Genomic DNA, 14656 nt, shown 5'->3' on the forward strand with positions numbered 1-14656 from the left:
ATCGGCCTAACAATTTGTAAAATATATCAAAACTCTTCTCTCTTTAATTATTAGAGCTACATCCGGTTGCAATATCTAATATCATAGTTTTAAATGAATGTATCCGGTTTCTCCAAGTATTTTGCGTTTTCTGTACAACTTGAATTATTTGGGAGCAACCCGGGTAGCAGGTAACCACGAATGTGGGGCTGAAGGAGAGAATTGGGAACTCATGTCCAAATTGTCATGGTTCGCTAATTATTAAAAATATTTGCACACTTCTGCAATTACCACCCACAATTTTGATTTCTAGCTAAATAGGCCTTTTAGTAAAGCAAAAAGATGATTTCAGTAGACTTCAAAAGTCTCAGATTAATTTATTAATATTTATTAAAACTTAGGGAAAATTAAAAACTAGTATGCTACTTGATATGATTTATTTGGTTATATTTAAAGAATTTTAATACTCATGCATAATTGTTTTTTTTGTTGGTTCTACCGGTTGATCAATACATTATGCATGGGCGTGGCTTTAAATGGCATGCATTGTTAAATTTGTTATATTAATTATATTTTGCTTATATTCTTTTTTTTGTAAACTAGATTATGCTTATATTCGAGGATCCGTTCTTATAAACCCAGCTTCTTCTCTATGTAACGTACCGGCTTCTTCTCTACAACAAATGTAACAAAAGCAGAGGAGAAGAGAACAGTTAATCCTGTCATTCTTCATATTTGATGGCAACGGGAGAAGTTGCTTGCTGAGATAAACTGACCATTTAAGTCTCAAATCAGATATTAGATTTTACCAAAATATATCAGATACATTAGATTAAAGAAAATTACCATCCAACTCTATTTTTTAAAAGGGTTATTTGTGAAATAACCAAAACAAAATTAGTTTTTTTAGAGAGAGCCTAGAGAGAGATAGGAAAAGAAAATAAGAAAGAGAATGTGATTTTGGTAGGTTTGTTAATTTTGGTTTTTTGTTGAGTTATTGGATGCAATTTCTCTTCTTTTTTTTCAATTTCTCTTCTTTTTTTTCTCATTTTTGGTTTTTTATTGAGTCCTGGTAATTATTTTTAAGTCTTCACAGACGGTATAAAACAGATGATTTTCCCTGGCTTTGCAGAAGCATCAAGAATCATGCAAATAAAACCAGAACCAAATGTGACATCCACAGATGATTCAACCTTGCAGAGTGATCATAATCCAAAAGGTGTACCAAAAAAAAAAAAAGAGATTATAAATAGGAAAATTGCACTGTATGACGTCCAATAACCGCATAATTCACTCGATGGCTAGTTTCCCTAACTCACCGATATATGACTCACCTTTTATAAAATATTGACATTTTGCCCTCCTTATTAACCGGGAGTAACGGTTCACCGATATATGACTCACCTTTTATAAAAATTAACTAAAAAAAAAACTGTTCACGCAACTGTCGTGGCGCATCGTTAACCCACATAATCCTTTTTTACTTTACCATACCTTTCTCTGTAAACTAAGCACTATTCTTCTCTTTCATCACTACCGCAAATTCACGCCATGTTTTGCCAAACTTTAAACTGCTCGTCACCGCGATTTTACTTCACGAACCGACGAATCGGAACACGGAAGGCATTCTACAGTTCTTCTTCCGGCAAGAAAGCATCCGGTACTCTCGTGAGTTCGAATTTACTTTTCTATTTTCTTGAAATTTCCAGTTACTCCGACCGGAATTGAGTCGTGTTGTCCGTTTCTTTGTTCTTTTCAACTATACGAGAGCTTTAATTGTCTATTTCTTTTCTGTACTGTATCGATTTACTGGTCTTTGCACGTGGTAGTAAATTGCAGATAGAAACAAAAATCGAGTCCGTGCCTTTGTTTGGAATGTTGTAACTGTGATTTCTGCGTGGTCGCTTTCAGTTATCTGTTTATTTGGTTTTCAACCGTCATTATCTGAACACGAAAATAGGATTTTGAATATTAAAGTGGTTTCATTGTTCAATCCGGGACTTAGGATATTTCATAAATCTGACCATACTAGACCATTTCTGTTTTTCAATTGTAATATAGTATGTGAATAACATAGTGATGTCGTGTGCTATTCCATTTACTTTGAATCTCTTTTTTATGTGTGGTATTGTTTTCATTCTATACAGTTTGTTATTGCCATCTCGGTAGGGATAGATATTCAGTATCAGATAGCAACGGAAATCAATACTAGAATGAGGATTATGAAACCCATTTCACTGTCTATCGTTTTCATTTTTTGGGTTTTTTTGTTTGGATCCGTAATTATCTGTACAATATATGACTATATGACTATCTTGAATTGTAATTGATTTTTGTTAGGTTTGCAGAATCTTCTACTTCATATTTGTGCACATACTAGACCATCTCCGTCACTGGAATCGCATTCTATATGTATATGGAATAGTATTGCGCAATGACCTCATTCTTTATTTTCAAACTTTTTGAATATATTAAGATTATTTCTTTTAGGTTGTGATTTCTATTTTTTAGAATCTCAACATTGCAGTGGAAGTACCGTATTTTAGTGGTTAAAAATTAAAGGTTTTTACATTCAAGTATGAGGTTCGAATCCTAGATTATACAATTTCTTGCAGATTCTACATTATAAGAAGTCCATATTTCAATTTCCGGAGAAAATAATTTATTAAACAATCATGCAGACAATAAAAAAAAATGCTTACAAAGGATCTACAACATGGTGCAAGTAAATTCAGTCAGACTTAGATCTTCTGGAACGGTTTATATGATGTAGTTATGCGTAGATTTTCATAAGATAGATTTTAGTGTCGTCTATGTAATATTTTTTCGTAATTGTAAAAATCAATGTTAAAAAATCTAGTCTATTAATTTAGGTTCTTATTTTTTATCTACCATACAAAAGTCTATGTTAGACCATTCATTAGAAACTTAACTAAACATCCTAAATTTATTCATATGTGATATTTTCCTAACAAAAACAATATATATCTTAACAATAACATTCGTAAGAAAGGACAAATATATTTCTATTAATTATATCTTGATTATTTATCATATATAATCTAGACCATATTATATATATTTGAGTAATTAGTTTTGAAATTAAATAGTATAGTCCAATTCTTTTTAAGATTATTAAATTAATTTTTATATAAAACAAATAAATAATATTTTATTAGTTGTAGTATTTTATGTTTGATTTTTGTAGTAAAAATATGAAACAATAATATATTAAATAAAATACATTTTTGAAATATAATATAAAATAATTTAATTTAGTCACATACAAACATTTCGAGAATCAAAATTTTTAAACAAAAAAATTAATAAAATTTGTATTAATGCATATAAAACTATAATTTAAAATTAAACTATTAATATGCTGTTGCACTTTTAAACAAATAAACAAAATATTAAATTAATATATGATTTGTACAATTAAATCAAAACCAAATTTCAACAAATATTACATTTTCAGAATAATATTATATACATAAAAATTGATAATAAATTTATATCTTTGTAACTTATTTATATTTTAAATATTATTTTAAAAACATAAATATATATCCGCACGGACGTGCGGGTTCAGATCTAAGTATATATATTAACATTTCCATGGAATCATTTAGAACAAGTCTCTTCCTATTTAGGATTAAAAAAAAACTTGGAGTTTGACCCGACCCGTATCTACCCTATCCATACTAATAATCTTGAAGCAAGAGTCGTAGTCACACTTTAGTTTCTCGACTCTTCTTTCCAACTCCGTGTCTCCCACGCGCTCTAATGGCGACGGCATCTCCTCCTCCTACGGCGAATCTCTGGGTCGTCTTAACGGAATCGAAGCGGATAATAAACGCCCACTCGCGCCACTTCCTCGCTCTCTCCGTCCTCTTCCTTCTCCCCCTCTGCTTCTCCGTCACCGTCTTCCCCTCCGTCTCCCGCCTCATCATCGACCAATCCTCCTCTTCCCACAACAGCGTCTCTCTCCTCCGCGGCTCACTCCCCGACGGCGTCGTCGACCCCAAGACCCTCCTCCTCCTCCTGTTCGCTTACATCGTCGTCGTCACCGTCTTCAACCTCCTAGCCATCGGATCAATCGCGTACAGCGTCTACCAAGGCTTCTACGGCCGACCGGTGAAACTCATCTCCGCCGTCAGATCGAGCTTCGCCTCCTTCCTCCCTCTTCTCGCTACTCTAATCTCTTCCCATCTCATCGTATTCGCCGTTTTCTTGATTCTAGGGTTCGCAGCTTTCTTGTTAGCTCGTTTAGTCGGGCTCGATTACGCTTCGCCCGATCTCTCCACCGTTGTGATGTTCATCTCACTCGCGATCGTAGTCAAACTCTATGTGAAGTGGATCCTCGCCTGGGCCATCGTCGTTGTTGAGTCTTCCTGGGGGTTTACGCCGTTGAAGAGAAGCAAAAGCTTAATCAAAGGGATGGAGAGCGTTTCTCTCTCTATGATCCTCCTCTACGCCGTGGCTCAGTCGTGTTTCGTTTGGATCAGCATCGTCGCTGCTTCCGCTCAGATGGATGATGGCAAGTTGTGGACGAAAGCTTTCTTCGTGTTCCAGATCGTGGTCACCTCTGCGGTTCTAACGGTTTTGATGCTGTATAACGTGGCGGCGACCACGGTGATGTATATGTACTGTAAAGCTGTTCATGGGGAGCTTGCTTGGGAGATTGCGGAGGAGTTTGCAAGAGAGTATGTGAGTTTGCCGTTTGATGATGGTAAGGTTCCTCACTTGGTCTCTGTAGCTTACAACAATTTCTGATTAATGATGATGATCGTGGAGGTTTTAAAGGTCAGTGTTTGAAAAGTCTGGGGCTTTTTGTATGATAAAGCAAGTTTGTATATTGAATCTTGTTTAGTGTTTGACAGAATCGGACAGGCTTTGTGTTTGTTCTTGACAGTTCTTAGCTTTTGTAATGTGTATGAAGGGGATGATTGTTCTTTAATTTTGTGGCTATTTATGAGTGATTTGTGGTACAATCTACTTAATGTTATAAATGCACCAAACTGATTTGTCATAATCAGGATTTATACGGTACCATCTCCAATGAAAGATTCCATTTTTGTACAAGCATTGTTTTTTTTTTGGTAAACATGTTAAGAGTGTACAAGCATTGTTATTACAATAATAAACTTCATTGTTAATTACAATGATAAACTTCATCCACAATTTAACTAGTATCAGAATAGCCAAAATGTATACACGTAACTTTGCATTTCCTCATGTACAAAATCTTGAATCTTGCTTTTACATTACATTCTAAAGCTTAATTTAACACAAAAGATTCCAACATGGAAGAATATATACCTTCTGAAATTGTAATTTGCCTGAGTTTCCATCCATAGAAACTTGTGATAATTGAGTAACCGTGAAACAAAACAGGTTCATTAGCCCCCAAAATATTAAAACTCAATAAATAACAAAGCTTATGAACACAAGACACATAATGAAACTCATAAATCATGTTAGTCAAGTACTGAATCAAATATGAATTTAGACAATCATTGGACCATCTTAGCTCAGCAGAGGACTACAAATGATTTCAAAACAACAGCTTCATGTTTGGCCAAACGATGCTAAATCTGAATTTCAATTTAGTTTTGGTTCACTTTTATTCAAATCATATTTTGATTTTGCCTTCTTGGGCTGAATCATATTTGTGATTCATTATTAATTTATAAGAATATACGTATATTCATTCAACGTATAATAAACGTAAACGTATAATCAACTCACCATCAAATAATGGATAAATGTATTCATTCAACGTATAATAAACGTAGAACTGACCATCAAATAAATGGATAAATGTATATATAAAAGACATTTTGTACTCAGATATTACAAACCATTACGATAAACATAAACGTATAATCAACTCAACCGTTTAAATCCATAAACAGTTTAGCTTTCTCGTACGCTTTATTCATATGATTCCTAAACCGGTTCACATCTAATCTAACATCTTGTTCTTTTAGATAAACTTTTTTAGTCACACCCCAATCCTTCCTGCTAAAAGCAATAGGATCTTTCAAAACCAAATCATCTCTACTATACTTCTCTACCAAACTACTTTCTTCCACATCAATAGAATACTCCATATACTCCAACTTCATTGCTTTAGCAGGCGATCCGTAACAATTAGCCACCCAACCTACTCCAACGGGAACAACCTGAACGAAAACCGAACCGGGTCTAAGAAACAACAAATGGGTTAATGCTGCACCATGAACCCCGACCATCCCATGACTCGACTTTATAAGTTCATACGCTTCTCTCATGCTCGTCGTTCCCGTTGGTCTAAATGTGATTACCTCGAACCCAACGTTTTCAAGCATCTCTTTGACCTTCTCCTCGTTTAATATCACCCTACCAATGTTGCCATATCGACTGATCAATATGAGACGAGGCTTTTGGATTTTGAAAGTGGGTATATTTGTGTTGAAGGCTTTGTCTAGAAGGTTGTGAAAGTCCTCTAATGATTTTGAATTGGGTAGTCGGGTCGAGTTTATTGCTTTAGGCCCATGTGAGATTAGACCCACGGTAGCTGAAGTGAAACAATGTGTAACAGACGCATTTTCATTCTCGAGTAATATGGGTTTGTGTTTGCTAAACGCACCTAAAACTTCCATGTATTTCGGCATCCACCATTCCCTAGGATTAGCTACCACGAGGATGACATCGCGGTCGGGGTAGATCACATTGGCCGTGATGAAAAGCGGAATGAAACCATCCATGAAATCGTGATAGATGTTTCCGGTGTAACCTCCAGCGCTGAAAACAATAGCCGGCGAATCATGTGTTATGTCACATGATCTGGTTAGGCCCATTGGACCTGAGGTCAGTGTTAGTTCTTGAATTTTGGACATGATCCAGTTATCTGCCTTTCTTGGGTATGGTCTGATCTTCTCAACAATCGGTGCTGATGCGGCAAAAGTGGGGTCCATGAGAGTGATGGTTTGGTTTCTGATGTCGAGATGACATAAGCCGTTGATTGAACAGAGATCGTAGTTAGTGTCGGATCGATCACATATGATTGTTGATGAAGTCGTATCTTGTGGAGGCTTGTCGATTTTTATTGATTCCCATGTTTGTTGAAACATGCCTGCATTACGAAACATTTTTAAAATCAATTATCGTATAATAGCTGAAATTTGTATTTAAAAATTGACATATCGACGGTTCAAATTTATTTTTGGCTAGCACTGCATGGAATAAAAGAGACATTTTATGCTATCAATCATATAGTACCCATTTTATTGATGTTATAAAGTCTGATTTAGCATTTAGATTTAAATCAAATAACCTATTTGTGAGTTAATATAACAAAATAAAGTTACACTTTTTCTCCTTTATTAACAACGTAAACTATTATTATAATTATTTTCTACAATCTTTTTTTTTTTGAAGATCACAGAATCTTAAAGAAGAAGTGGTTTGATGATATTTTACATACCTTGAGACAAACTTAGCGAAGGAATCAACTTAAGGTCGGACACGGTGGAGAATAGAGCAACAAGATACAAAGCCATAACGATGACCAAGGCAACTGCTGCCACAGAATAGCTTCTCTCTGTCGTTTTCATAACCATGATTCTTTGCAAGGAGAAATATATGTATAGAAATTCGATTGAAGCTTAATATATATAGCCTTTAGCTTTAGGTGTCCTTTAATGGAGCATAAAACAAGAAAAACATTGTATGAAGATTCAGAAAATGCAGACGAGAAAATACATATGTAGGGAAGGCATTCTCTAACAACCACCTTTATTTTAGTGTCAGCCGCTACGTGACTAACAATTTAATTAGTAAAACCTTTAACAAAAATAAACAATTTTATTAATTAATATATACATAAGTTTTAAATAATAAAATGATGATTGCATGGGAAGATTGTAATAGAACATATCTCTAGTTAATTATGTATCTAAATGTAGTGTTCGGTTAGTCGCTTACATGTTTTCTTCATTTGTTGTTTTGATAATCATAAAAAAAAAAAACTTGGACAGATATTGAAATCAATACTACCAAACTTAATAAAGACATAATTTGTTTCAAGTATTTAAATTTATTTTTTACTCGATATGTTTGTTTTAATCTTCTACGCAAGATGAGAAAGTTGATTGTTCATTCAAAAAAAAAAAGTTGAATGATGTTATATTTATGGAGGCTCCGTAATATAAAGGGGAATTGCCACTAATACCACTTTCCTAATACCACTTTTCAACTTTACACTTTTCAAATTTACCTTTAAAATTTTAGTGGGTAAAGTACCATTATACCCTTATTTAATCAAACATAAACATAAGTCTTCTCCCACAAGAAATTCTTTGTTTTTGAGGGACTGGGAGACTGGTGGAGCTGGAGTTTTGGATTTAGATTTTCGTGGATCACAATTGTTAATAAAGCAAGTGGCTGATGAAACTGGTTGTATGACTTATCCTTTAATTAATTGGTTTGGAAGGGACGTGTATTATGGATCTACAAAGGCTTTATTTTCTTGTTTTTTAAACACAAAATTCATCAAATGATTACACAAAAGGAAAAAGGGGGATGTACGTGGGATTTAGTTATGAAAGATCATCGTACATGGACACGATTTCTTGTAATGGATACAGTTATCGTGAGTAAGGTTTTTAAAAATTTATTAAAAAATAATATAAGGACTTGGATATGAAAATATTGAGTTGGAATTGTAGAGGAATGGGGAGCAATTATACAATTAGTTATCTGAGGGATATATGGCATAAACATAAACCGGCGTTTCTTTTCTTATCAGAAACAAAACAACAGTTTGATTTTGTTCAGAATTTTCAATTTCATTTTGGGTATAAACACCTACATACGGTGGATCCTATTGGGAGAAGTGGAGGACTGGCTCTTTATTATGATCACGATTCACCGGTGTCTATTATTTATTCAAGTAATAGAATAATAGATATTGAAACCACATATAAAGGAAAAACAATTTTTATTTCTTTTGTATATGGGGACCCCGTTCAGGGTCTTCGAGACCACGTTTGGGAACGTCTTACTCGAATTGGGATAAATAGAGTGGACCCATGGTTTATTATTGGGGATCTAAATGAAATAAGAGGTAATCATGAGAAGGAAGGGGGGGTGTTACGACACACGTCCACTTTTGTCGATTTTAATAATATGATTGACAATTGTGGTTTTTTGGAATTTCCTGCTGTGGGAAATACTATGTCATGGAGTGGGACGAGGAACAAACAAACGGTAAAATGTAGATTAGACCGGGCTTTAGGGAACGTGGAATGGCACACCCTATTCCCGTCCGCATTTGTCGAGTATTTGGGAATGGTAGGCTCGGATCATAGGCCTATTGTGACGAATTTAGATGAGAAACAAGTAAGAACGAGAAGGCAATTTCGGTTTGATAAGAGATGGATTGGTATGGATGGTCTTATGGATTCCATTTCGAGAGGTTGGTCTACAGGAAGGCCAAGTCATAATTCGAGAGTGGTAGATAGAATTATCAACTGTAGACATGAAATTTCGGTTTGGAGGAAAAATAATCCACCATATAGGAAGGAAAAGATTAATTCTCTTCAGAAGGCTTTGGAGGACATTCAGTGTGATAATACCAAGACATATGAGGAGGTGCTAGAAGTTTCTAGGAAGTTAAAAGAAGCTTATAGGGATGAAGAATTATACTGGGAACAAAAAAGTCGAACGACTTGGCATGCAAAAGGGGATAGAAATACAAAATTCTATCACGCCCTAACTAAGCAGAGACGAATACAAAATAAAATTGTGGGTTTGCACAATAGTGGTGGTAATTGGGTAACATCAGAATCTGAGGTAGAAGGTGTTGCGATAGATTACTTTAATGACTTGTTCACAACGACATCACCTTCGGGCTATGAAGATTTTCTAAGTGAGGTGCCTACTTTGATTACAGAGGATCAAAACAGGTCTCTGACCTCTTGGGCATCAGAGGAGGAAGTGAAATCAGCTTTATTCATGATGCATCCTGAAAAAGCTCCAGGACCGGATGGAATGACGGCTTTATTTTTCCAACAATCCTGGTCGATTATTAGATCAGATATCACAAATATGGTTAACGAATTTTTTAGGACTGGATATTTGGAGGAGAGGATGAATATGACCAATATTTGCCTCATCCCAAAGACAGTGCGACCAAGTAGAATGACGGAATTGAGGCCAATTAGTTTATGTAATGTGGGTTATAAGATTATTTCGAAGGTGCTTTGCCAACGGCTGAAGAGGCTACTACCACAATTGGTATCAGAAACACAATCCGCTTTTGTTTCTGGGAGACTGATCTCCGATAATATATTAATTGCTCAGGAGATGTTTCATGGATTAAGAACGAATAATTCATGTAAGGAGAAATTTTTGGCTATAAAAACAGATATGAGCAAAGCATATGATAGGCTTGAATGGCCTTTTATTGAGGCGATGCTATTAAAGTTGGGTTTCGCACAAAGGTGGGTATCTCGGATAATGTCTTGTATTACGTCGGTAAAATATAAAATTGTGATTAATGGTCAACCAAAAGGACATATTATACCAAACCGAGGACTTCGTCAAGGTGATCCGTTATCACCTTATTTGTTTATTTTGTGTACTGAGGCATTAATAGCAAATATACGGAAAAAGGAAGAAAATAAATTATTGACGGGGTTAAAAATCGCGCGTGGTAGTCCGGCAATCACACACTTATTATTTGCGGATGATAGTCTCTTTTTTTGCAAAGCTAATAGGCAAGAATGTGAGACTATCATACAGATTTTGAAAGACTATGAGAGAGCATCGGGGCAACAAATTAACTTTCAGAAGTCTTCCATTCAGTTTGGTCATAAGGTACCGGATGTAGCACGTTTAGAGGTGCAACAGGTTTTGGGCATTACTACAATTGGTGGTATGGGAACATACTTGGGGATTCCCGAAAGTCTTGGTGGCTCTAAAACACAAGTATTTGGTTATCTTAATGAAAGGGTCAATAATAAGGTTAATAATTGGACTATTCGATTCATTACGAAAGGAGGAAAGGAAGTTTTAATTAAAGCAGTAGCATCCCCTATGCCAACTCATGTTATGTCCTGCTTTCGGTTACCAAAAACGGTTACGAAAAAAATTACCAGCACGGTTGCTCATTTTTGGTGGGCTGGTAGTGGTAATAAAAAAGGTATGCATTGGTTTGCATGGGATAAAATGTGCAAAGATAAACCGGACGGTGGTATTGGTTTTAGAGATATTCAAAATTTTAATACGGCATTATTAGCAAAACAACTATGGAGGTTAATCGATAAACCTGATTCTCTTTTTGCAAGAGTTTTTAAAGGAAGATACTATAGAAAATCTGATCCTTTGGATCCAATCAGATCATATTCTCCCTCATATGGGTGGAGAAGTATTACATCAGCTAGATCTCTGGTTAATAAAGGGCTAATCAAAAGAGTGGGAACTGGTTCAAGCATTTCAGTCTGGAATGATCCTTGGATCCCTGCTCCTCGCCCGAGGTCAGCAATACCAAAATGTTCGAATCAATATTTGAATCCATTACTTAAGGTGGAGGATTTAATAAATCCAGTCGATCTCTCTTGGAATCTGGATTTGCTCAAAGTATATATTCACCAGGACGATGTGGATATTATACGGAGTTTAGCTATTAGTCGTAACCCAAAACCAGATTCATATGGATGGCATTTTACGGACCATGGTCGATATACGGTTAAATCAGGTTATCGTACGGATAAATTATTTCCGGATATGGGATCTCATTATAGAGTTTTGGGACCAGATATTAAGCCACTGTTGGCTCACTCTTGGAAGCTTCAATGTTCATCAAAGCTGAAACATTTTGTTTGGCAGATACTTTCGGGTAGTCTACCGGTAACCAAGAATCTTCATTCACGAGGGATAAAATGTGATGTGAAATGTCAAATATGTGGTGCAGAGGAAGAATCTATTAATCATGTTCTGTTTGAGTGTCCATTAGCACTACAAACGTGGGCTTTATCTAATATTCCTTCATGCCCAGGTGTCTTTCCCACCCCGTCACTTTTCACAAATATGGACTATCTTTTCTGGCGGTTACCTAAGGAACCAGATTTGAATTATTTTCCATGGATATTGTGGTATATTTGGAAGAATAGAAACGCTAAAGTTTTTAAGAATCAGATAAAAACCCCTTTTGATATTCTTCGAATGGCGAAAATAGAAGGTGTTTTGTGGGCTGAAGCCCAGACAAAGGAACCTATAAACCGTGAATCTCTACATATTGCAGAGACCCATTTTCCATATGGAGTTAACAAGTGTTATATAGATGGAGCATGGAAGGAACATGATCTTTATACAGGGCAGGGATGGGTCTACAGAAAAGATGGATCAAATGATACTATGATGGGTGCAATGTCTATTCGCAGGAGTCTATCACCTTTACATGCTGAATGTGAAGCGTTGATATGGGCGATGGAGTGCATGAAGACCCTACAAATCTCAGAGGTGGTGTTTGCAACAGACTGTTCTCAATTGGTGAAGATGGTGTCAACACCAACAGAATGGCCGGCGTTCACTACACACATGGAGGAGTTTCTGCGATGTAAGGAATTCTTTCTCAACTTTACTATCCAGCATATACCAAGGGCGCAAAATACTCTGGCGGACAAGCTGGCACGAGGTGCTAGAACTTCGCCATCTGCTATGGTTTATGTTGACTCAGTTCCTCCGAGGTGGCTCTCGGATCAGGAATCTTCTTAGTTTCTTAGCCTTTTGTCGTAAAAAAAAAAAAAAATTGAAAATTCAAAAACCCCTAATCGAGAGATTGATTCCGGCGATCGAGAGATCGATTCCGGCGAGAGAGAGATTCCGACGAGAGATCGATTCCGGCGAGAGATATCGATTCCGGCGAGAGAGATCGATTCCTTCGAGAGAGATCGATTCCGGCGAGAGAGATCGATTCCGGCGAGAGAGATTCGATCCGTCGAGAGAGTTTCGACGACTTCAGCCATTTTCACCGGCGAGATTTGATTATTCAGACGACATTGACGTCCGACGAGATTTGGCGAAGACTACAAGCTCAAACGAATCAATCTCTCTTCTAGAACGTAACAAAGTGATTTTCGTCTATTTTCTGTAATTTTTGCTTGGTTTCTCAAAATCGATCGGTTTCTGGGAAGGAGACGAATTTTTCTCATGAAGTTTTCGAATCTCAGATTTATAAAACCTTATAAATTTTTAGCTATGAGGAATATAGTTTTATGTATTTTTCTTATTGATATATCTTGTTGATCATTCCTTCTCTAATACCCATGTTCTTTATAATCAGGTTATGGTGTTCGAAATTTGTTCTATATGTGGAGAATGGAAACTAATAAATGGAATTCACTGGGATTTCATAGTGGATGATCAACGAGGATCCTCTCTTAGTATGATTCATGAAGATATCAGCTACAATGATTTGATTGTGGCTGTTTTAGAAGATTTTGGAATTGATGGCAACAGAAACAGTGTAAATCTTAGCTATGCCTCACCTTCAAAATTAAACTTTGGTACAAAAGAGCTTCCTCCAGCATTTATTAGGAATGATCGTCAAGTAACATCTTATCTGAGCAAACTTAAGGAGAATGGAGACCTTCATCTATGTGTAACCATTAAGGTAACTGCATGAAACTCTTTTGCTAACTTGTTTGTTTATTAGAGTTATCATTTATTTTATAAGGTAGTATGTAGTAGTAGTGATTTGCTCATTGCTTGAAGAAGTTTGCCATAGCAGTATCTATTACAACTTTTACATTTATAAGACCTTATAATAATAGTTGTGCATTTTGCAGGATCATTACCACATATATTTTAACTATTAGCTTTTATGTTTTTTTTTTTAATGTTTCAGAGAAGAACTCAATTATCACCAATGATTATGTCAAATATGATCCAGCCACGGGGTGGAAATAGTAATCATGATTTGCCTATTGCTGGAACTAGTAATCCGCGTGAGGTATTTATTACAACTCTTATTTTTATAAGGCCTTGTAAATGATTATATATTTAGCTTTATCTTTTTATGTTTCATTACAATATTCATTACTAGCTTTATGTTTTTATGTTTCAGAGAGGAACACAAAAATCACCATTGATTATGTCAAACATGATTCAGACACAAGATGAAATTTCTAGTACTCATGATTCGCCTATTGCTGGAAGTAGTAATGTATTTGAGGTACTTTTCAAAACTCTTACCTTAACATTCATAATTATAATGTCTTATAAAGGTAATAAATACATGTTTAGTTTTCTAGAGAGGAACAAAAACACACGCGGAGACTGAATGGAACAGCATTCAGAGAGTTGACGAAGTCTCTGGTATACAACATACTCGTATTAGCGACAGTCTTATTTCTCGTTCAAGTGGTCTTGTTAGCAATAAGGTACATATAACTTTTTCCTCTGTCAAATATAAATATATGAGAGTTTAATCAATGTCTTATAATGGGTTATAAATTCTATTTTTAATGTATATGTTTCATGTTTTTATCTTAGAGAGGATTGGACTCGATTGGACTTGCTGTATATGGGTCTGGAAAGTCAAAATTGTCATCTTTCTCCAGTATACGTGGTAGAGAAAGCATGGGAGAAGATATCTTGTCTCCCAGTTGTGGTGATGATGATGATT

At 35.6% G+C, this 14656-nt stretch overlaps 3 protein-coding genes across 3 annotated transcripts; 2 read left to right on the forward strand and 1 right to left on the reverse strand.

Annotated features, from left to right (window-relative positions):
* The first annotated feature begins 3484 nt into the window (after positions 1-3484).
* LOC111212821 lies at positions 3485-5026 on the forward strand. Its single transcript, XM_022714421.2, has one exon. It carries the CDS (start codon positions 3766-3768, stop codon positions 4753-4755), a length of 990 nt encoding a protein of 329 aa, XP_022570142.1. The 5' UTR covers positions 3485-3765; the 3' UTR covers positions 4756-5026.
* Positions 5027-5242: 216 nt separating this feature from the next.
* On the reverse strand, positions 5243-7758 carry LOC111212816 (xylan glycosyltransferase MUCI21-like). Its single transcript, XM_022714416.2, has 2 exons — positions 7451-7758; positions 5243-7099 (listed from the first exon to the last, which is right to left on the reverse strand). Exons 1-2 carry the CDS (start codon positions 7584-7586, stop codon positions 5874-5876), a joined length of 1362 nt encoding a protein of 453 aa, XP_022570137.1. The 5' UTR covers positions 7587-7758; the 3' UTR covers positions 5243-5873.
* Positions 7759-8323: 565 nt separating this feature from the next.
* Positions 8324-14408, forward strand: LOC111212819. Its single transcript, XM_022714419.2, has 3 exons — positions 8324-13642; positions 13877-14203; positions 14283-14408. Exon 1 carries the CDS (start codon positions 8668-8670, stop codon positions 12742-12744), a length of 4077 nt encoding a protein of 1358 aa, XP_022570140.2. The 5' UTR covers positions 8324-8667; the 3' UTR covers positions 12745-13642; positions 13877-14203; positions 14283-14408.
* The last annotated feature ends 248 nt before the right edge of the window (positions 14409-14656 follow it).

The sequence above is a fragment of the Brassica napus genome, chromosome A9 (assembly GCF_020379485.1).
Source record: "Brassica napus cultivar Da-Ae chromosome A9, Da-Ae, whole genome shotgun sequence".
In the NCBI taxonomy this organism is placed as follows: domain Eukaryota; kingdom Viridiplantae; phylum Streptophyta; class Magnoliopsida; order Brassicales; family Brassicaceae; genus Brassica; species Brassica napus.

Excerpts from the sequence above, each read along its gene's own strand:
- LOC111212816 (XM_022714416.2), bottom strand. The coding sequence starts at position 7,586 with ATGGTTATGAAAACGACAGAGAGAAGCTATTCTGTGGCAGCAGTTGCC. Across the intron at positions 7,100-7,450 it reads TTCGCTAAGTTTGTCTCAAG|GCATGTTTCAACAAACATGG; the intron begins GTATGTAAAATA and ends TTCGTAATGCAG.
- LOC111212819 (XM_022714419.2), top strand. The coding sequence starts at position 8,668 with ATGAAAATATTGAGTTGGAATTGTAGAGGAATGGGGAGCAATTATACA.
- LOC111212821 (XM_022714421.2), top strand. The coding sequence starts at position 3,766 with ATGGCGACGGCATCTCCTCCTCCTACGGCGAATCTCTGGGTCGTCTTA.